This window comes from Corvus moneduloides, chromosome 1, assembly GCF_009650955.1.
Source record: "Corvus moneduloides isolate bCorMon1 chromosome 1, bCorMon1.pri, whole genome shotgun sequence".
Lineage (NCBI taxonomy): Eukaryota > Metazoa > Chordata > Aves > Passeriformes > Corvidae > Corvus > Corvus moneduloides.
In genome coordinates, this window is record NC_045476.1 from 57,087,323 (window position 1) to 57,110,948 (window position 23,626).

The following is a 23,626-nucleotide window of genomic DNA, read 5'->3' on the forward strand; positions in this document are numbered from 1 at the left end:
GTCTGAAATAAGCTTGTGGTGTGTCTAAATCCACATTTTTCTTCAAAGACTAAAACTTGCAAAAAGGTGATAAATCAGTCGCCTTAAGCACTTGGATCTTGCCCTGGAAGTATTTCATGCCTGCTTCTGTCTTACTTGTTGTCTTGAAACAATGGTTTAAGGAGAAGAAAACATGTAATTGCTCTGTAATTTCTACACTAAAATGTTTTCTTTTGAAGTAGCTCCACTTAGCCTGTAAAAATACTTCTGGGTCTTAGTCAAGCATTTAGTACAATTTAAAACTGCAATACTAAATTTCATTGGTTGGACTTTTTATTAGATAAGGTAGAAATGAAAGCAGCAGGCAATTTAATTAGCAGTAATTTTTCTGGGCAAGTCATTACTTTGATGAACTTCAGAGCAATGTTTATGGCTCCTAATTAACCATGTTAGTCATTTGATTGAATAATCACTTTGGAAATGTTTCTACAATTTGATTAGAGTCTGACCCACTCTGATAGTCATAAATTAACTGATAGCACTTTAGGATAACAAGACTCTAGTTACTTTACGAGAAATAAACTCTTCCTTGCTGTATTTTTTTGGTCCTCTGTGGACTGTTTAAGCACAAGCTAACCAGAAAATTAAGTAATGTTGGTACAAACAATGCTTGCCTTAAAGAGACTCCAAACGTTAATTATAATTGATTTAGGAGCATGGGAGATGAAACCCCGAATTGGCTAAGAAGACAACTTTGTGGATGCATGCATAATTCTTTATTCAGTATACTCTGCTCTATCACTTTGCAAGAGTGGAGTTCATGAGTCAAAAAGGGCTTTGCTGCCAATACTAGAGAATTTTTACCTAAAATAGAGTATAGCATCTGTTTCAGTTCTACAACTTCCTCTTTTTTTACGTAGATTTTTCCATTCTCCTTAGAATTCAATCTATGTGGTAACATGAATGATTCCTTGCAGGTGAAGCACTGCTTGTAGCCTTGACTTCTAGTCTGCAGAGCTATACTTGACTTGGGTGATCAGTGAGTCACTGATCCCTGTGGTTGCTCAGAATAGCTGCCAGAGGCATTAGAGATTCTCTAGGCCTGAGGAGGCAGGCACCGCGAGTTTCATTGAGAGAGGAGGTAATGAAGAGTTTGGCACAGATGTGCAAGAGGGACCATGGACTGTTAGAGGAAACATTATTACTGCCCTGTGTTTCACTTGTTTGTGAAGTCAGTGTAAAACCTCATTTTCTTATCCTGCCAAATCTTTGATACTCATCACTAGTCAGTGAACAGTGAAATTTGGAATCACAGTCTGAAAGAGTCTGTAGGCAGTGCTGGAAAAATAATGTCTGCTCTTTCGACCTCTGTTTGCATCTCTTAAAGAGTTACAAGTTACTGGTAACAGATTGCATAGTTTAGGGTAGGAGTTCATCACAAGATCAAATAGACTTTGTTAAGCAGGACTTTTGATATCCAAGAAGTAGGTTAAACATGGTCTAGAAGGGCAAACATTTACGGTGCGTTTCTGTTTGCAAGTCCCCGTGCACAGGATGTGACTACTTGGGGACAGTGCAAGACATGGGGAAGAAAAAGAAAGACATTTAAAGAATACCTTTTTCATTAGTACTATTTGGCTTTTGTCATTCTTCCTGCAGATTTGAGTAGAGGTGGAGAATATCAAATAAATATCAGTATTATTTTAGAATATGCACAGTACTTTTTTTTGAAAGGTGTCATTTTTGTTTTAAATGCACGCAAGTGGAGAGTGATACAGATAGATCTAAATTCCTGAATAAAATGCTTAGCAATTGCAGAAAATTTCATTAACCCTTCAAGTCCTTCACAAGAATGTAAAAAGCATTATCCTGCTTTAAATTCACTTTGACATTCCTTGTGTAAATATAGAGTTTATAAGTCTCCAGTGTGACTGGCAGTCTTTTCAGTGCAATTGATAACATATTTTGGGTTGAATTAGTTACAAAGACAGATATATAAGCACAGGGTTTAAAATATTCATGGTCACTGGTGTGGATTTTTTTGTCTGTGGATGGTCTAAAGTGTAATTGCCATGGGAGTCAGCTTTTAGCAAAGTTTCTTACAAAAGGTTTGGAGTTCAAGTGCCTATCATAGATAGGATCTCTGATCCTCACATCATGATTTTCCCTTTGGCCATGTGTTGTGTGTGCTGCTCTGAAATGCTGACTCTGTGTTGACAGGTTCCCTCTCGCTGTAACTTGCATCTGTTTTTGTTGCTCTTCTGCTTGCAGCCTGTCTCATTGATAACCTGCACACTTTTAATTCCAGACAGTCTTTTGACTTGCATTGTCATCTTCTCCTTTCAGAAGTGCCTAGCTGCCATTCCATTTACATGAGGCAAGAAGGCTTCCTGGCTCACCCAAACAGAACAGAAGTTAAGTTTTCTATTATGTATCACTTTTGTATGAGAGAAATGTAAAAAATTAAAAAGTCGGGGGGGATTTGGGATTCACTGGTTTAATTCTGCTGCTGGGAAGACTTGCATCATCCTTTCTCCCTTTTCAGTGTTGAGTTTCTGATGCACTGAATTTTTTGTAGTTTCTTTTAGTGCCGTGGGTTGATCAGGATAGAAGCAATTATATTATGAACTTAACTCATTCTGCTTTTCAAGGCCTCTAGCAGTTGAAAGGAAGAGACACTTAAAAACTTGTCTCTTTCACCCATTTTGCTCAAGTGACATTTTCCAGGCTGTTAGCATGACAGGCTCAGTTAACTGTGTTAAGTAATCCATTTTAAACTTTAAATTCAGTGAAGGTTTTGGGTTTTCCCTTTTGTTATTATTTCTGCAGTGTTTTGATGTGTCTTATGCCCAAACCGAGATACGTACCAAAATTCTCAATGACTTCAGTAGGACAGAGCTTACATAATTGTCAAAATTAATAATTCTAAGTAAAAGTACTTTATGTCCTAAAAATAAGAAGTCGAACAGAACTAAGATGACTGGAAGGGAGGTTATACCCTGGTTTTTACCCTGTCATGTTTTAGTTTATCTGTCTTACCAATATGTTATTTTCTGCTTGTTTGTTTAGGGTTTATTTTTCTTCCAATGTGCAAATTTCACAAACATGAGGAATCTAGTTTTGAGATGGATGAGAATCCAGATAGATGTGTGAATCAAAGTCTTCCAGGAAGACTTCATTTGCCAGTGTAAAGACAGAATCGGAAAGATAACACATCTGGCTAAAATCCCATCTGCTTCTGGGTTGAAATAAAGACAGAAAAAAAAATGGTAGTGTTTAACAAGGAAGGTGAAACAGGAGATGGAAATTTCTAAGTCTTGTTATATGAAATTATATGAAGTATAAAAGTTTGATAAGGGAGGTGAGAGACATCAGGAAAAAATCCACAAACTGCAGGGCCAATGGCAAAAGATTTTGAGTTTTAATCACAGCACAGATAGGGGAAAATCCATTTTAGCCATGTTATGTTCTCGTAAGGAGTTGGAGGTGGCAAAATTGTTATGAATGACGTTAAAAAAAGCAGTGATGTTTACTAAATATTTGTTTTCTCTATTTGGAAATCAATCAACATAATTTTACAGAATAAAGGTCATGTCAAATCTGATTGTATTCTTTGCTGAAAATAAAAGTTTGGTTGATAAAGATGCTTGTATCTTATAGTTAGACTTCTTATGGCATTCAATTTTCCTCTGCATTACATTCTGATTAAGAAGTTAGCACAAAGCAATATCAATAAAGTACACATTAAATACATTAAGACCTGGCCAACTGACAGATCTAAAAGAGGCTGTCACTGGGCAATCATCTCTGAATGGATTTTTTCTATTATAGTTCTGTAGGAATTGATATCAGGAGTGTTGCTATTCAATATTTTCAGTAAAGATATGGAACAAAGTTAATGGATAACTTTATGGCACAAAGAGCAGTAAATAACAGGCAGGACAGGGCAGTCACACAAAGCAGTTTGAATTGTTTGGTAATCTGGGCACATTAAACAAAATGTTTTTTTTAATACATGAATGTAGACCAGGAGTGTGGAACCGGGAAACAATATCTTGGGAAAAAGGATTTTGAGATGGGCCTCCTCCTCCTCAGCTTCACAGTGGGAAACCAGCCCAACTGAACACTGTAAACTGAAGGCAAAAGCCTTCTGTAATACTTTGGCAGTTGAAAGGAGGGTCAGAGGGTGGCAGGAAAGGAGGAGATGTTTTGTCTCACTCAGGAGCACTGGTGAGACTGATACTGATATGCAATACAGTTCTGGTTAAGCAAAACATTAGCATAATAGGAAATAGTAGGAGTGTGTACAGAAAGGTGTGCTAGAAAGACTGCTGGGTTGTTGAGAGTGTCTTTTAATGACAAAATATAATTTTACGAAATTATCTTAATTGGAAGGAACATCAAGAGCAGTGTGTGAGGGTGACTTCTGTGGGTGTGAGGAGGAAATACTGCATAGTACTTCTTTAGTCTTGCAGGGAAAATACCTAATGGTTAAAAGTCAAAGCCATGCTTGTTCAAACAGGAAATGAGACAAACATTTTGTAATAAATCATAGAGAAAAATGGGTGCTTTTTCATTTTAGCAGGTGGAGATTAACAGTCTTTTGGGAATGCATATGTTAATTAAACACCCTTGTACTTGGGCCAAAATGTTGGGATTGGGCGGTGTGTAAAGGATGTGGGATATTAATCTGATTCCTGTATAACTTAGTGTTCCCTCTGGCATTAAGGCTGTGATCTCTTTTTTCTCCATGCATCTTTTATATAAACACCTCTCTCTTTTTAACTTACAGGCTGTATGTTTGAAAAGGGACCTAGGCAGTTTTATGATGACACTTGCGTTGTTCCAGAGAAGTTTGACGGTATGTATGACACATCTCTCTTTTTCCTGTGTAGGGAGATGAAAAAGAAAGAGATGAGGGACTTTTCTCTGTTGCTGATCAAAAGAGCCCAGTAACGTTCCAATTTAGGATTCCTTAACACACCATTTGTGGTGTGCCCAACCAAAGCTGACCTTTGTCTCTTGAAACCAAAGTCTCCTCTTCAATAGGATGTCATTCGACTTTTGCCAGCGAATGATGCCTGCATCCAGAGTTGTGGCACAGCACCTCAGTTCCTGTACTGTTGAGAAGTAATAGGAGGATTTCCATTGCACTGATGATCACATACTGCTTGTTGTTTGCGATTTAATGAAAGATGTTCTTATAATTAGCAAAACAGTGGATAAAGCAGTAGCTTTGGTTTTACTGAGGATTAAGCCTCTTGTCTTGCTGACTGTGAAGTGATGAATAGTGGGGAGTGAATGTGTAGGGCATTTTTGTGTTTGTGCCAATGTATTTGCACTAGGTTGAATGTACTAGTGGTTTATTTTTCAGTGGGATTGATAACAAATCAATGCTCTGTTCACTTCACTACCAATTATAGCAGATTTTTTAAAGAGGAATTCTGAGGTCAATTAAAATGAATGGTCCAAATTATCCTCAGTTACTCTGACGTAAAATCAGTTTCCTGGTGTAACTCAGTTGATTTCAGATTTGTTTCATTATAAGCAAAGTAGACGGACACTGTATTTCTTGCCAGTGACTCTGTTAGTCTGAAACTTTGAGAAGTAATTTGGAGACCAATTACTTAGATTTGCTAGAATGGCATTATGTTAGTGTACGCATGCTAGTGTAGTGTTGTAACTTTTGTGTTAGTATGTATATGTCCAGCTTTATTTATATTAGCAGGAAAGGTTAGGTACTTCCTGATAAACTTGTGAACAAATCTCTGACCACAGTTAAAAGTAGAGTTGGAGAATTGGTGTTTTTCTTCTGCTTTATTTTGTTTGTTTTCCCCTGAGAATCACTTATGGATTACAAAACTATTGCATGTTTAGCAGCATTTGTTGTATTTGCTGAAGATCTGGAGACTGAAATGAAAGTAATCCAAAGAATTGTACATTCTTCAAACAGAGTATCACATGTATTTTTGTGTTGGTAAGAAATAGATAAAGAATTTTAAACAATATTAGACCTAACTGAAGGTTGCTCTATCCAGTGTTGCACTGTCACTGCATTGACACATTCACGGAAAGGGTGATTTATTGAATGTCTACTTTATATACTGGCTTTGTAATGTGAGCTTGTTTGGATTTTTTTTCATTTTTTTTAAAGCACATTGTGTCAGGTATTTTTTTGTTCCCCACAAATGATTGTGGATCTGTTCTGAGTACCAGTATCAAATTCATATGTACATTTATGGGAATGGGATCAGACGCTGTACTACAAGAAGTTAAAACTTGTTAACAGTAGCATTTGTCTATGTCTTCCTTGAAAAACCTTTTGGCTAGTTTGGGTTTTATACAGGAAAGGGAATGAAAATGAAAAAGGAATACAAATACAGTAAAAGAAGTAAATGTTGGGAAGTATTTGTGTGCCTGCAAGGCAAGCAGTCTGCTGCTGGTTTCTATGACTGTCCATCGAGAGAACACCTTGTACTCTAAAAGATTGATGTCATGATGCAAATAGGGGTGTTTATACTTGTAGCATGATGTTTTGGGGGGAAAAAAATAGCAGATGTGTCATCATATTCTGGCCAGTAAAGCAAAAGTTGGATAAGCCCAGGACTAGTCTTGATGTTTCAGAAGTAGATTCTCAGCTGCTTCTTTTGAAATCAAAGATCAGCACAAGGAAAGAATTTGATCCTGTGTAATATCGCACTTGCTATTTGCACATTGCTTAGCTATCATTACAAGAAAAAAACCTGTCCTTGAAAAAGAAGGCCTTTCAGGACTGGAACTTGAACCTCACATAAACCAAAAAAGCCTTGTGTTGATTTATTTGTTTTCCACAGCTATTGAGTCAATTTTGTTTCCTGATTACAAAAGGAAGTGCTCCATTTTTAATATTATTATTCTGCCCTTCCCTACACAGAGCCATTCTGTAATGGCTGTCAGAGCATCCTAATACTGTGGTTGAATGTAAACTCCTGACTTTCCTTATTAAATAGGTCACACTGTTTATTGGAGGCTTTTGCTGTTCTGATAGTTGAAATGAGGAATTTTACCAGTATATCAGGGGTTGCAGTCCTTGTGTGGAGAAAAAAATACTGTCTGCTTCAGCATCAGACCTTTCAGCTGTTGTTGTTTGCATGAGTTGTTCAGTATGAATATGATTTAAAAACAACAAAGACAGTATGGATGTAGCAGGATGGTTTTCTCATTGGCAATTTGTGGAACAGATGTAAGGGTGTTTTTAATATTTTTTAAAAGGTTTCTCTAGACTTAAAATTTTAGAAAAATTAACTTATTGCTTTTCAGAAGGAACACTAATTTAATATGTAGATGTGAGTAAAAGTAATTTTTGCTCATATGCAAGTCCAATATGCCACAGAGGAAGTTGTGTATCTGCAGGATTTACATGCCTATACATAAAGCACATACTGTTTAAGTCCAAGTCAAATACTTTGTCAAATTTTCCTTAGAAGCATTTGCATGCAACAGAAGTTTCACTCAATAGGGTTTTGGAGCTTTATGAAGCTTACATTACTTTACCAAAACTGGGGCCTGGGCAAAGTATGGTACAGAAACACAGTTCTTCAGATATCAAAGTTGTTTCAAAAATAGTTTATGTTCTTTCGGAGAGAGGGTATTACAAAATGGTTTCCAAGAGATTTGCATTTATCAAAACTATACGGGGAGAGGCTTAGTGAGACTTCCATAAATCATGAATGAATTTAAGTGCTTTTTAGTATATTAATATGTTATTGTAAGTCCCCAGCAAACAGAGGAATGTTGCATTTGAGGGTGGTTGATCCTTCCCTCTGTTTTGTTAACCCTAATGATTGCTTTACAAGTTTATCTGACAAACTGAGAGATGGTGTTTCAGGGCATTGCTCCTGTAACGTTGTTGCTGTTGTGTGCAGGTGATGTCAAACAGGAGCCAGGCATGTACCGTGAGGGACCCACGTATCAACGGCGAGGCTCGCTTCAGCTCTGGCAGTTCTTGGTAGCTCTTCTTGATGACCCCTCAAACTCTCACTTCATAGCATGGACTGGCCGAGGCATGGAGTTCAAGCTGATTGAGCCAGAGGAGGTGAGTTAGACAGACAGCGTGCGCTCACATCCACTGCCCCGTCCTGCAAATTTAACTGTCCTCCTTTGGACTTGGGCCTTATTGTCCATCAGTATTTTGCTTCAGTAGTGCCTTAGAAGGGTGACAGAAAGGACTGGCAAGGGAAGTGCTTCAGCTGGGACAGAGGTGTGGTTAAGCATGGATTTGATTCCTAGTCCCATAAAATAATAAAAATGTTGCAAGTACTAGAGTTATTAAATACTTTGCTTTATTTGTGGGGTTCACGTTTTTCAGAATCACTTTATGGACAGAACTGTATTCCAAAAGCCGTTGAAAAATTGTCCCTTACTAGTCTTTCAACACCAAATATTAGGTTCATTAGATTGAATCATTAGGTTGTTTAGTACAGCCTTAGATCCTAGGCTTACAAACACTCATGCACATGCATGGCTCTTCTGAACCATGAAGGACTCATGGGATAGATAAAATTGCTTATATTCATGAACATTTGCTGAAGCATGGCTTAGTTCACTTGTGCGATAAACAGGAATAAATTGAATGTTTTATTACGTAAACTGTTTTGGACTAGGTAACATTACGTAACATAGTCTGTATTCTAAACTATCATGGAAACTGTTGGAAGATCAGGTATATATGAATTTTGTTATGGAGGATCTAATTAGGGTTGTCAAAAGACAGTATAATTCTGCTTTACTTTTTTGCCCCTTGAATAGGGTTTGCTGATAGAGGAGACCACAGCAAATTTTCTGACAGGATCCCCTCTGAATTAGAGCTGAGTGGGAAGGCTCGGGGGTGTATGGCTGCTTCTGCATTCCACGAGCTATTTCTGCTGTTTGCCATCCATCTGCTGGTATTAGCAGCCTGAAAGCTTTCTTGCATTTTATTTACATTGTCTGCTTACAGCTCTGTGGAGATGGTGGAGTAGCTGGGGGTGGTGTCAGGACTGATGTCCCTTTTCTTCCTGATGTGGTCTGGCTGAGGAGAAGGTTGCTGCAAGGGGCCCGGTGCTGGCTCTCATTTGTCTGAGCATCCCCTGCTCTAGTGATAGTCAGTCTGCCATGGCAGATCCTGGCATTGTGTATCTGAGGATTTGAACTCAGAACAGTCTCAGTCAGTACGATACCAAAACTTTGCAAGTCTGCAGCCCTAGCAGGCTACATGGATTCCTTAGTTGTGTAACCTGTCCTGGAACAGAGCGAAATCTTTGGAAAGTCCTTTGTTTCGTTTTGGTGAATGATGTACCTAGTTTTCCCCCTATCCCAGTCTCCTATTTTTCACTCTTTTAGTTTTGTCTTGTCTTTAAGGTATGTCCAATTTTTTTCAAGATTGAAGAGTTTTATTGAGAAATGGTTTCCAGCAGATGGTGCAAAAACTTTATAGATTTTATTAGCTAAGGAAAGAAAACTAAGAAACCCCTAAGGCTTCCTTATTGTGTAATTCCCTGAAGAACTGGATATTCTAATTTAAGTTAAAGAGATCATCTGCATGTCTGACTATGTAGAAGTTGCTTTGTGTTTTTGAGCAGCATTGCATCCAAGATTGGGAGGAGGCTTGAAGCTTGTCTCACTCTGTGTGTTCTTAGGAGTACAAAGGAGCCTAAGTTGTTTTCATATGAATGTCATGAATCTGACAGAAACAGTAGATTAAAATAAGAATAGCCTATGGGAAGTTGCACAATTCTGTTGGTTGCCAAGTGTAAATTGAAGGGAAATCAAAGTGCTTGTTGGTTCTGCTGTGGCAGGTTAGGATGTCAGTGACATGACCTTTCCGTCCCATTCCTTACTGGCGGTTTATGCCCTTGTAGAAAGAGTAACAACAAAAATGAATATGTATCAGCTCCCGGAGTGCCATAGCTCATTCAGAAAGTAAGTAACTGTGAACTTTGGAGCCTGAGAATTGGGCATAGGTCCATTTATGCAGGCTTGTCACAGGGACAGCAACCTTCAGCAGGAAGGTAGGGCGGAAGGGTAGAAGCCTGAATCCCTTCCACAGGGCAGGACTAGGTAAATGCTGTGCAGTTCAGGGATGGGAACTGGACCTGATTGCTTGATCAGGAGTGTCAAAATATTACACAATGTAACATATTCTTCACCATTACTTGTTGTTTATCTTTGCTGTGTATTTATTTATTTTGCAAGCCTTATGTTGGGGACTTTTAGGACTCCGATTAATGCAGGAAAAAAAAGCCTTGGAAGGAATAAAAAAAGAGTGATGTGGTCATGTGTTACAAAATTGACTAGGTGAATCAAAGTTAGACGTCTAGGCCAAATCTGCAGCTGGAATAAATTTACATGATTGGAGGTGTGTTCCAGTACAGATAAAATGTAGCTGAAGTTAGCAGAGCTGCGATAATTTACTTAAGGCTGAAAAGCTGCACCACTGAAAGGAAATAATGCTTTCAAAAGAAATTTTAGAAATTATTGTCCAGGTGGAGACCAAAATCATGGATTTTGCTCAGTGCTGCATGTTGTCATGGCTTGCATCAAAAAGCTCCAGACAGCTATGGGAAGTTTCACAGAGCAGTCTGCAGAGAAGCGCTTGGCTACTCTCCTTTTTCCAGAGCTGTATGCATATGCACCTCTCAATCATTTTTATAAAATGTGCTTTAAAGAGTTCATCAGCTTTGCCTTTTTTCTCTCTGGTGATATTATAGTCATTTTTACAGACAGTAATTGAAATGTCACCAATAGCCGATTAAAATTTCAGACAAGGAATAAGGAGTTAAGCTCTTTAAACAAAGGGTCACTTCGACCAAAACTATCTTTAGCAATAAAACAGGAAGCAAAAAGTCAAGTTGAAAACATAAGTCAGAGAAGAAGGCATATTGCTCTCTATGGAATAGTTTCATGAGTTACTTGCAACTTTTTATTGTTATTTTTAAGGGTAATTATATGACTGCAACTATGAAATTTCTGTTCCATTCTTCATACCACCATATAGTTCTTCCAAGTGACTATTCTGCCTCCTCAGATAATTCATTTTTTTTGCTGAAGTAATGTTTAAGACTGGGAGTTGTCTTTTGACTTGTATCTCCTAATAATCTCAACATTGCTGTCATTCCTAGTGCAGTCTGTATTAGTTCATGAACTAAGTGTGTATACATGTGTATTTAAAATAACTTAGTTTTCTGACAGCAAGGAAAAGACAGGCATGGTACAATTATCCATAGTATCAAACTAAAGAAAGGTTTTTGTGAAAGTTTTCTGGTGTAACTTGCTAAATATTTTTTGTCTCTCATCTCCTTGTAGGGCTTTATTTTTTCATTGGTTTTCTTTATTAAAAAGCAAAGAAAAAGTCTAACTCTCCACCACACTGGCAAATAAGTATGTTTCAAGTTTAATGATGATGTACATCCAATTAAAATTCATAGTAGTACGTGGGAAGTTCAGGTCATGGCAACCTTTTCCTATTTGTTGCCCCTGCAGGGTTTTCTCTCCTGCATCCCCAAATGAAGTATCTGATGATAAGATCTGCTTTTTAAATGCATTTAACAAATCATTGCTAATCCATTTTTGTGGCAGGTGGCACGTCGCTGGGGGATTCAGAAAAACAGGCCAGCTATGAACTATGATAAACTTAGCCGATCGCTTCGCTATTATTATGAAAAGGGAATCATGCAAAAGGTGAGTAGCTAATTTTGTACTACATTTCACCAGAGTCTTGCATGTTAATCTGTAGATCAGTTTACAAGGAGTACTTGTAATTGCATGGCTTAGGTAGTTTTTTCATTTGTTTAGGCAAACACTAAGCTTTTTGACCTACTAGGTTCAGCATATGCATTAAGATATTTTTTTTCTATGTAAAAAATGTCTGTGGTTTTAGGTCACACAATGCATTTCATGATTATAGGGAAAGAAGTAACATTCAAAAATATCCAAAAGAGCTTCCTGGCAGCTGGGAAAGACAAACAGTAGAGTACAGTATGATTGATGTTTTGCAGATCTAAGTCAGCTGCCCAGTGCTTGAGTACTTTAATGAGTGCAAGATAGGGGATAATAGTTATACCTATTAACATACCAAATACTTTAATATTTTTACTAATAGTGTTGTAATAATACTGGTTTTGAGTGGAATTTAATATTTATAATAGACTGAATTAGGAGAAATACTTAACAATCATTTATATATTACAGGCTAGTCTTGCTGACAATATTTAATCCATCCTCCTACTGTGGCTTGCTGATTTATATGTATATTTTTAAATCTTGCTGTGTAGTACTATGTAGATTGACTGAGAAATCAATAGGAGAGACCTGTCTGCTGTATCTACAAATCTGCCAGGTGTGATCAAAGATCATAATAAACACCTTGGACTGTAAAGCTTATTCCATATCTTTTCACATTGGTCTTGTGACCAGTGATGATGAACATGTTTAAACCTGCTATATGCCAATTCCATGAATGGAAGCAGTGCTCTCAGCTCAAGTTACTGGGCAACTTTTCCAGTAGGTTTTGTGAAGTCTTACAAGTTCTCTTGCTTAGGTTATGAGATTGTTGTAGTGCACTGCTTTTTCACTATCCAGGAGTCAACTTGGGCAACAGTCTGGGCTAGTATTGGCTTACAGTTCTTCGGTAGTTCAGCGCCTCATTAAGTTTTGTGTGTCACATCCCTGCATGCTGAGTCTTTGTAAAGTGGATTGGAAACTGGGTCTGATCAGGGAGCAGCAGAAGCGCTTGGTTTCACTGGCTGGTGCTTCAGGTAGAGGAGTTCCTTGTTGCAGGTTACAGCTCAGCAGCACAGGCAGCTGCGCTGCCAGCACACTTCAAAGGCAACAGAGAGGCAAAAAAAAAGTAGCAGAGGGAAGCAAGTTGAAAAGATGGGGATAGAAATACCAGAAGGCTGATAATGCTGCCCCAACGCACATACCCATTTAACATGGAAAGTTTACAAGTACTTCTGACAGCTAGCTTGCTACATCCTAAACTACTACTTTATTATCTACAAGAATGTGTTTAACACACATTTTGAAAGCTAGCTTGTATACTTATTTTTCTGACATACCAGTGTTTCGGTTTTGTCCTGGGATCTATCTGGCCAGTTCATGTATGTTAAAATCTAATGGGGGTTGTAGATGCAAAGTTTGTATGCATATTTTCCCTCTTTTTTTTTTAAATCAAGCAATGATAGCAGGTTAAGCAAAAGCCTGATTTCTGCATGCAACCTATAGTCTTATCAAACTTGCTGACATTATTTGATTTTAAAAATCTGCTGCAGATACAGTCTCTACCAAATTCTATTTGTGGAATACACAAGCTGAAATTTTAAGGAGGTGCTACAAACTATTTTGCACCCATAAGAACAGAGTTGTTAAGTTCACAACACTTTTTCCATCTTCACTAACTCACTTCAATGCCATAGTAGCTGGAGTTGCAAGAAGCAGATAATATAATCTTTATTTTAAATAATTTTAATAAATTGTGAGCATGCAATATAATGCATATTTTTAAGTGCAATTTTTTAAATAAGGTCCTTGAGAAGACACTATATTGACTTCTGTTTGTTTGGAATAAGACAGCAATTCTATGTTGTTTTTATCATTCTCTAGCTTTTAGGGAATTGAAGCATAGACATTTAATGCTATTTCTGATTAAGGGAAAACTTTAGGATCTTTGGACAAATTGCCCCGCCATAAGCAAATCCCAGCTTTGCGTGAGCAATTGCTAAGTACATATTAGCCTACGTATTTGCTTACGCTGTCCCTGTACAATCAGCATGCACTATAACTAAAGTGCTTTTATACGTAAGTATGAATCAATCTGTGTAAAGTGAAATCCTGATCTCTATCGTGCAATGTGATTCTTTTTTCCACTTTGCACACAGAGTGTGTAATTTTATTTTGCCACTGTAGTGACAATTTGTTTACATTTTCCAATAAGAACTTCCATTTGTGGTTAAGTATAGGAAACGATCGCAAAAAAATGTTTAGAGGAAGAATACTTAGTCCATCTTCCAACAGGATGTCATGTGTGGCAAAATCAAGAGTACTCTGCACAGTCTGCTTTGGCAGGTCCCACTTGTCTTTGCTAGGTCATTGCCTTACCAGTTCTGCTGTCACATTATTAATTGTGTAACTTGGAGTTGCAAAAGACAAGGTCTTATGCTGCACCTTTTTTCCCATTCCGTTGTCCTAAGGTGGCTGGAGAAAGATACGTCTACAAGTTTGTTTGTGACCCTGAAGCGCTTTTCTCCATGGCTTTTCCGGACAACCAGCGCCCCTTGCTGAAGACTGACATGGAGCGCCACATCAATGAGGAGGACACTGTGCCCCTGTCCCACTTTGATGAGAGCATGGTCTACATGCAGGACGGAGGCTGCTGCAACACCCACCCCTACAACGAAGGCTATGTCTATTAACAACAGTGACAGTGAAGGGGATGTTTCCCCCTCCCTCAAGCTTCTCCTCTTTCCCAAGACCCAGAGGAAAGCTGAATCGACTTCAGTTTGTTTTTTAAATAGTACACTAAAAGGGGCTTTTCCTGTTGCATTACTCCTATGGTCTGCCATGGACAGCGCACTTTATTTGAAAGGGGAGGGTTGGAACCTAAACGTTATTCTGTGTAACAGGAGGAAAAGGGTGGGTTTGCTTTTTACTTAAGTTTGGGAAGGGAACATACAGGTTTTAAGTACAAAAAAAAGCTATATCATGTCTGTTTTGTTTCATATCAGCATAAGATATTGTACATTTTCTCTGGGTATCCGTAGTACAGTTAATTCTCATTGTGCAAAATAACCACTTGATGATGATATCAGCACAGCATGCCTAGGGCATTTGTTTCTTGCCATTCTTAATTGTCTTTCTGCAGTTATAAAAGAGAAACAAAGCATATACCACAGCATTTAATTTAGAAGCTTCCAGTGGCAGACCTTGTACCTTGCCTCTGAGAACAGACAGATAGTTTTCCTAATTCTTTTTGTTTGTTTGTTTGTTTGTTTTTGGGTATGACCTTAAAAAAAAAAATCCTATTTAATGACAGACTGGCCATAAGTAGAGTGACCAAGCAGCAAAATCCCTGACTTCAGACTGAAAGCTGCATGCTGTATCTGGTGCCACATTGCTATACATATATGGCCCATGCTACGGCGTTGATTTTTCAAGATCCATTTGAGGGTAGTAATTACATGGGGTAGGCTTTCTGATGATCATGTCAGCATTAAATACAGGATCATGATCAGGAGGGAGAAAACATTTTGTATCCTTCCATTTCCTTTGGTACATAAATAAGTTATTTAATCAATAGGAATTAACTGTACTAAGTCACATATCTAATTATGCTGTTTAGACACAGCAAGCACTCCTTGAGAAAAATATCCAATACACTAAATAGGTACTTTAGTAATTTTTAGACACGGTACCCATTAATATGCATTTAAACCTTTTACTGCTGTGTTATGTTGATAACATATATAAATACTAGATAATGCTAATGCTTCTGCTGCTGTCTTTTTCTGTAATATTCTCTTTGATGCTGAATTTACTATGACCATTTATAAGCAATGCTGTAACTACAGGTAGCATTTCAGGACAAAATAGATGACTTGAACCATTTATTGCTTAGAAAATAGCTTACGCCATAGCTGTGCTATAAGCAGCTTTTATGCGCATCCACAAATGACTAGTAAGCTTCAGCTTGCTAAGGAAAGCTCTGCAGAACCTTTCGTAATTTTCGGTGGAACAGAGATGAACTGTCAAAGAATACCATGAAGTTGCTGTATGACGTTGTAGTGCTGGCACTGGTGTTACCAATCAACTTGTTTTGGACACTAAATGTAAATGTGATCAGATATGCTTGGAAGACAATTTAAATTTTGAGGGTTTTTTTTTGTTGTTTTGTTATTTTTTCAAATTGTTTTATTTTTTGAGAGGGGTTACCTTGAACACAAACCACACATGCCATTCTGTATGTAAAAAAAAAAAAAACCAGAAAGCCCTGACAAAACCCCAAAGGTTTAAAATATTTATGAGCACCTTTTTTGAAATACAATAATTCATGGTTTGAAGGTGTGGAAAGGGAGGTAAGATCTGGATTTCATTTTTTTGCCCAGTGAAATTTAAATAGTTGTTATATGAAGTACCTCATTTTCCTAGATTGCCAAGAAGTGGGAGAAAAATAAATACATAACCATAAAACAACAAGAACAATTTTCATCATAATGGATGGATTTCAAAGACAGTCCTAGGTGGTAGGTTAATCTTCCATGCTTTGTCAGTTAAGACACTCCTTAAGTTATGAATATTTTAATACACATTTAATCAAAAGTAAAGAAGTAGTGGTCACTAGAAACCACAGGTGCATAAAAAGCATTTGGGCAGGTATTTAATTTACCCAGATCCATGAGACAACATATTTTATGATATATGCCTTAATATGCCACCTAATTCTGTCATCCGTAGGTCTCAATGGCACTTAAATACTTGGTGATCAACCAAGAAAAAGAAGTCTAAAGTTGCAGAACTAGAAAAAAAGGAAAGGGAAAATGTTGAGTAATATTGTTTAAAAAAATTGTGGTTTCCATTGAAATAAGGTTCAAATGAAACATGCTTTGATGAAAAGTCCTTGGATTGGTTTTGGTTCTTTAATGTCAGCTCAGAGCGCCTCTTGCCTGTGGCAGGATGTGGGTGTTTGGGAAAGGGGTTGGACAAAAAAAGGAAAAAAAAAAAGATTGAAAAATTGCATTGAATGTGTAATATTTAAGAAGAAAAATATATATATATCTGTATACGGTAGTGACTCACTGAACAAAACAAGCAGTCAGACCAACATTACATGATCTCTCAGCAGAAGACAAAAAAGTCTTTCACTGAACTGATTAACCCTTTTTAAAATGTACCTAAGAGGTTTATTTAAAGTCTATTTTTATTCCACTTTTTTGTTTGTTTGGGGTTGGGAGGTTTTTTTTGTTTTGTTTTGTTTGGGGTTTTCAGGTAGAATAATAAATCTGGCAGCTGATTTCTGCAAGATTGTTGTGTATTGGATTCCTAACCATTTGGATTGAAGAGGCCCCTGAAGAAAGGTTATTCTTTTGAAAGAGGAGAGGATGGTTTGTTCCCAGTGCCTAGAATGGATTGCTTCAAAGTGTAACAAAACAGAAAAAAAAAAAAAAGGAAAAAAAAAAAAGAAGGGAAAAAAAAATAGGTGAGGAGTATGTACAATTCATGTGTGTGTGTGTGTGTATGAGTTATAGCCAGGAGTTAAGTTACCAAAGCATTGTATTTGACTGACAAAATGAAGGAGGATGGTCTATGTGGTTTTTGGGATTGATTCCTACTAAGAACATTTACACATTTTCAGAGGGCATTTTAATACCCTACTGGATTTGAATGTGGGATGTTTGGGGCTGTGGTGAGGGGCTGGGTTTTTGTTTGGTTGGTTTGGGGGTGTTTTGGTTTTGTTTCCAAGCTGTGCCACAAGTGGAGAGCATACACAGCTTTCACCTGTTTTTAGTAGGAGCTGTAGGAGAATGAGCTTCTCTGTGTTTTGCTTGTCGGTCTCTGTGCTGGGCAGTGGGGCAGCCAGGGCAGAGCTGCTGTGAAGCAAAGTCGGGAGGCATCGCTGGAAGACCCAGCACTGTGGAACAGCTGAAGGGGCTCAGGTTTCCTGTGCCATCACAGTTCACTCACACTAAGAGCTGAATGCAGGTGAGATTAGTGAAGGGCTTGGCTGATCCCTCAGAATCCATTTGAGAGAGTTAACATTACAAGTTTAGGACAATGGTCAGATTTTGCTTTAGGGATATGACTTCCAAGAGCCTGGCCTTTTCCTTCCAAGATTACACCAGTCTAACTTTCTCACACACCAGCAATAGGACAAACCTTAACATTACATTCACTGAAAGAGTAAATTTCTTCTGCTTCTCAGACCAAATTTGTTTGCTTTACTTACAGTGGTCTGCTGAGGTTACCAGGGGAAACTGGGATATATAAATGATTGTTTTTCTCCAGAAATTCCCTGCAAAGAGCCCTTTGCTCAGAATCTTTTCATCTTTGGGATTCTCTGCTACCTGGGACTGTTCCCCAGGGATTAATGCTTAGAGTTTTATTGCCCTTGACATCTGACTGGTTTGGGCTGCAAGTCTATCTTCACAGGACAATATAATCTATTAAATATTTTTGTCTTCTTTGTGGTTTTTTTGTTTGGTTGGTTTTTAATAGCAGGAAATAGATCAATATGTACAAAAGGTATTATGAGGAAATCTTTGAGTTGTTAATGGCTGTACTTTCTCCTCTGAAGAGCATTAGCTTCAGTTCATGTATTACAGGTAATAGCACCCATAAACAGCCCTATTCAGTGCTCACATTAATAGTACTGAGGACTTTTCTAAATAGTCTCCTTCAAAGATATTTTGGGAGTCTTAATTAATATGGTATCTTATACTCTAAGAATCGTCACTTTGGAATATTCCACTAACATAAGAGCCTAGGATCTAGCAATAGGAGGCTAGGGAAATTATTTTCTCAGTTATTTTTGTTTATCTGAGGGTTTTTCTGTTGTGTGTTTGGGTTTTTTGGTTTTGGGGTTTTTTTTATTTTGTTTTGTTTTTTGGGGTTTTTTTTGTTTGTTTGGTTGGTTGGTTGATTTTTGGGGGTTTTTTTGTTGGTTTTTGATGGTTTTGTTGGTTTTGTTTGGTATTAAATCAGAGGCTACTCTGCTTGGACAGGACGTAGCAGCTGAGAGCAGGTGCCTGTGCCTCAGAAATTCCAGTTCAAAGTCCACTGCATTTTGCTAAGATACCAGGCTGAGAACTAGAGCATCTGCAATACAGTACTGAGCCCTGCCCTCCCTGTGCTCTTACAGAAGAGGGAACTATAGTGCATTGTCTTTTGTTACTTCTGCTATGAGAGCAGTAATCTCTGGCAGAGCAGCAGAATGGAAAGCTAGGGGCAGTCACATTTTAAAACTGCAGGATTACCCAGATCTGTCTGTCTATCCCTGAGACTCACAAGTGCATCAGCAAAGTGCTGTCCCTTACCTCCCAGCTTTCGTGATTGTGTCGGTAGGTAAAGTTAACTTCGTCTTTTACTTCAGGAGGTTGAAATATTGGTTTCCTCCTTGAACACCAATTTAATTTCTGTGGACAGGAAATATCTGTGCCATCTTCTCATGTAATAGTCTGAAAATGTCTATGAAGTGTCTTGTTGACATTTCCCCAAAGAACTTTTTTTGTGTGAAAATGCTGCAACACACATCACCAAAAGAAAGGGTAAATAAACTCCAAGAAGATATCCATACATCAGGTTCTCCAAAACTATAGCAGTATTTACTCTAGCAATGTATCATGTCTTTAATACTGCTGTATTGTCCTCATTACATAGTTTCATTGGACTGACCTCAAAAATACTCAGTGTACCTTGAAATTTTGTTCATTTTAAATGAGCCTTTAAATGAGTTATAGGAAGGTACCCCTGAGGCAGTGTTACAATCAAGCATTTGGATCTGGTAAGGCGTAATTCTGTGTCTTTGCTCTTACAGAGCTCTGTGGGCACATATGCCCATATAAATGCTTTTTAGTTGTGTGGTAGAGAGGTAATTACAGCCACTGGCTGGATTTGGGGGTTGAGGTGGTTTCATAGTTTTTGAGTATCTATGATTGGCTTTGTTTCAGAAGGAAAGTCTATATGTATCACTTTCCACAGTTACTTTCCAAGTAACCAGGTAGAGAATTGGTGTCCAAAATAGCATTTTTGCTATGCAATTTACGGTAGAGGCTATGGTATTTCCTTGCTGCTGCCCTAGAAAGGAAAGAGTTGAGGAGATTTCACCATTTTCTTTTCCCTTCCCTTTGGTGATAAGACCCAGCTGATCTATCTGAAGATAGCTTAAGCCAATTCTTCACTCACCCGTGATATTTTAGTGAACAGTCTGCTCATCAGTACAGTGGCACTTTGTAGAAGCTTGGGTACAGAGTGTTGAGTATTTTAGATGTACTGCAAAGGGCTTTCTATGGTGGCTTTCAGTGAAAACCTTGCATGGGCAGTGGCATATGGCTACGCCACCTAAATAGAGGCAGAAGGAGATTTTTTGCAGAGGCACCAGCTCCTGAGAGTTTGAGACATTTGCTGAAATCTGCAGTTTAGGCTGCTTCCTGGCCAGCCAGAGTGAGTCTGCCCTGGAAGATCTGGCGGGGAGCTCTGTGTGCATGTAGAAGACCAGAGGGAGCACAATCCCAGTATGCTTGAGTGAGGAAGCACAGAGATGGGAAAAAGTCTGTCAGGGGCAATCTGGTTCTACCAAGTAGCTATTCCAGAGCTGATTAGTACAGGAAAAAGGAGGTTATATGACCGATACGGTAAATCAGAGAGATAATTATTTGAAAGACATGCTGCAGGAGAATCATAAGAAATGATGGAAAGTAATAAACTCTGTAAACAGCAGTGATTTTTTTAAGACCCTGGTGCTCGTGGGAGTGCTTCAGGAAAAGGAAGAGAGAAAGTAAAACACAGAAAGGGATGATAATATTAGATGAGAACAACAGGAGTCAAACCATGAACTGCTTTAGGGAACTTGGAAGATTGCAGTGTTTTAGATAAATGGAAGGGACAAAGATAAGGGCAGAGTCAGTACACTGAGATAAGAGCAAGAGAGAAAAGGTAATTGGAGGCAGTGCACTTTGTGGTCAGTGGGCCAAATGTGTTAGTCTCAGAGCTGCACTGGGGATGTTTGGCCCTGGTTGTATATCCCCAAAGACAGGAATATCAGTTCTGACTTTGGAGTGGTGGTTGATTATTTAGTAAAATCATCCGCACAGTGTTTGTTAGGTGTTGAAAGAGCAAACCAGATATTGGAATATGCAGAGAGTGTTTGGGGCTGTAAATGTAGTGTCTTTATCATCCCACTATACTTAAAAAATTCAAGCAAAAACCACAAACACAAAAGAAAAAAGAATACCTTTCAGGATAGTGGGGCAGGTTGTGGGTTGGTATAACTCAGCTTGGTTTCCTTGAAATCAGCTATGTAGCTTTACGTTAGCAGAGACTATAGCCTGTATTTGGTAATGTGTATGCCTGCCTAGCATAGTATATACACAGGAGTTTTTTATTTATTGCGTTATTCAGAAAGATATACAAACGATCAAGACCTGGGGCATAGCATGAGACCAATAATAAAACATGAAATTAAACAAAAGTACATGTCTTCTGAATTCTACTGATGTAGACAAGTCATTCCCTTTTTCTATAAAGCTCTCTGATGGAGCTCTATACATACCTCTAATCCTTGCAGTTAATTTTTTTGACCAATGCTGGCAGACTGTGTGTGCTGGAGTCTCTGCTCCAGGTGGCTCAGCACTAGTTTCTACAAACATATCTGGGATCTCTAGGGTCAGGCTGCCTGCCAAGCTTGTCACAAAGACTGTGAACATTTACAAGTCTTAAGGAGTACACTAAGCTTCCAGTCATTCTCTATAACAGCAAAAATCGGGTACATCACAGATATAGCCAGAAAGGCCAGACCAGCAAAGGAATGCACCTCTGGCTACAGGTGACTTGGGAATACCTGGACATGAGTATTTGAAATGAAGGCACAAAGTTCTATTGGCACAAGGTAGTTCTGTGTACACCATTTTGTTTGAGTCCTCTAATTGAACTGAAAAAGGGGTAACACAACTCACTTAAGTAGTTTGGATTTTTCTACACTGAATTGCAAAGGCCTGTGCATGTTTACAAAGCTCCTGACATTGGGGTTGGAGTTATTTTTAAAGGGAGAAGAGAAATATTGCTGCATTTATGTTTAGCTGGGAAGTATATGTCTTTTAACAGAGAAGAAGTGAAAAAAAATCAAGAATAAAATTTGACCAATTAGTGAGTAATACCCATTTTCTATCCCTACCACTAACACCTAACATTTCACCATATTTGCTCTCTGCGTAATATTTTTGCATAAAGGAAGTTAAGGCTATATAGTAACACAAAGGGTTGAAGTAGAGCTAAGAAGTTATAACCCTGAAAAGTAAGGAGAGACAGAAAAACATGCTGATAAATGTCTTTCCATTCTCATATCGCCTCTAAATTTATCAATTCCATATTCCATAATGCTCTAAGTTCCAGCATCAACAGATAACATTAAGCAGTACATATCATAATTTCATCAGACTTGGACTGTTCCTTAAAACCTTAGGTGACTTCATGCGTTTATATCAATTTCATCAACAGAGCAGTGCCTCTGACTCTCTGAAAGCAGGTGTGGATCCAAGAACAGATTTCTCATGACAAGAAGGTTTGGATTTTGATGGAGTGCTTATGACACACACAGAAAGAGACCCAAATCTCTCATGTAAAATAATAGGAGAAACTCTGGAGATATTGTGTATGTTATGTCTTCAGTTAGTAATATTTTTGGAAGACTAAAGGCGGTTTTATTTAGCTGATTTGTGTTACTTGGGGGGGACCATGTGCATAAACTATAACGGGAAGTCAGTATTACTGAAAATTTATATAAGAGGATTTAGCCAGAGAAGTGTGACCTGCTGACTCATTGTTCCAAAATGGTATCAGTCTAAAATATCATTGCATGTGTGAGCTGAATTCTCATACAAGCCCTAAATGGGACAGACAGTAACTCCATACATTAGGAGGACAGGCTGTCATAGCTGTATCAGTAGAGAAGAGCAAGGAAAGAATCCTGAAACCATTAATCATAAGGAAAGAAGATTAAAACTTTCAGTGTTGGTGAAAATTGGCAAAAGCAAGCAGTAAATTGTAATTGATGAGAAACAAAAATTAGCTTGGAATGGCTTGCTGAGAGACCTTTGATTCTGGGACAGCAGATGAGTTCAGCTTCTGTTGGACTGCACATCCAGGACATATAAGTAACTCAAGCTAATGAATTTTTGCACTACATGAAGTGGTCTCAAATTTGCTTAAAAAAAAAGCCCATCTGGAATGTTCAACGAGATGTGCTAAAGAAAACATCATCACATAAGAGAATGAACCTCTATATTGATAACAGAAAAAAAATTCAAATCAGTACATGGACAGCAACATTATTGTTAAAGAAAATGGCCCTTAGAAGGGCCTATATACATAGCAAAAAAGGACATCAAGAAAAACAAGATTCTCCAATATCTCAGGTTTTAAATGTTAGAGGTATAGTGTAGCTTGCTTTTCTCATGATGCTGCTTTGAAGGAAAAATAAGCTTCCCCTTTAAAATTCAGTAGCTATCAAGATTCCTAATGTTCTTCTTTATTCTTATTGTTGAAAGGTAAAATTCAAATTTAAAGCTAAAGCCTGAAACCCACTCTTTACTGAATACAGTTGTTGCTATGTCATAATTATAGAATAATCATGGAGCAATGTGGTATAGGGTTTTCATTGAAATGGATATGAAGGAGTTGTGTTACTGTGCCCGAGCTGCTTGTTATTTCCATGCTGTTTGTTTCTGGAGACAGAAGTATGTTTTACAGCTTTCCCCCTGCCCAAATTAAAAAAGGCTTTTACAGCAACAATTCCAAGCCTTTTTTTTCCCCTGAGCCTCATACCCTTAAAAAAAAAAAAAAAAAAAAAAAAAAAAAAAAAAAAGAAGGAGAGGGAGAGGGAGAAAACTATTCTTCAAATGTTTAGAAATTTTAAAATATTGGC

At 37.9% G+C, this 23,626-nt stretch overlaps 1 protein-coding gene and 1 long non-coding RNA gene across 9 annotated transcripts in view; one reads left to right on the forward strand and one right to left on the reverse strand.

The window, feature by feature from the left end:
* Nucleotides 1–17,011, forward strand: part of ETV1 (ETS variant transcription factor 1) — a 66,223-nt gene extending 49,212 nt beyond the window's left edge. For all 8 annotated transcript variants that reach the window (XM_032110760.1, XM_032110742.1, XM_032110789.1 and 5 more), the window contains 5 exons: nucleotides 2,326–2,394; nucleotides 4,772–4,840; nucleotides 7,884–8,053; nucleotides 11,575–11,676; nucleotides 14,187–17,011. In XM_032110760.1, coding sequence (XP_031966651.1) covers nucleotides 2,326–2,394; nucleotides 4,772–4,840; nucleotides 7,884–8,053; nucleotides 11,575–11,676; nucleotides 14,187–14,408 — 632 coding nt within the window. In that variant the 3' untranslated portion in view covers nucleotides 14,409–17,011. The remainder of the gene's footprint in view (nucleotides 1–2,325; nucleotides 2,395–4,771; nucleotides 4,841–7,883; nucleotides 8,054–11,574; nucleotides 11,677–14,186) is intronic.
* LOC116444978 overlaps nucleotides 1–23,626 on the reverse strand; it is a 118,974-nt gene that overhangs the window by 7,803 nt on the left and 87,545 nt on the right. The window lies entirely within an intron of this gene.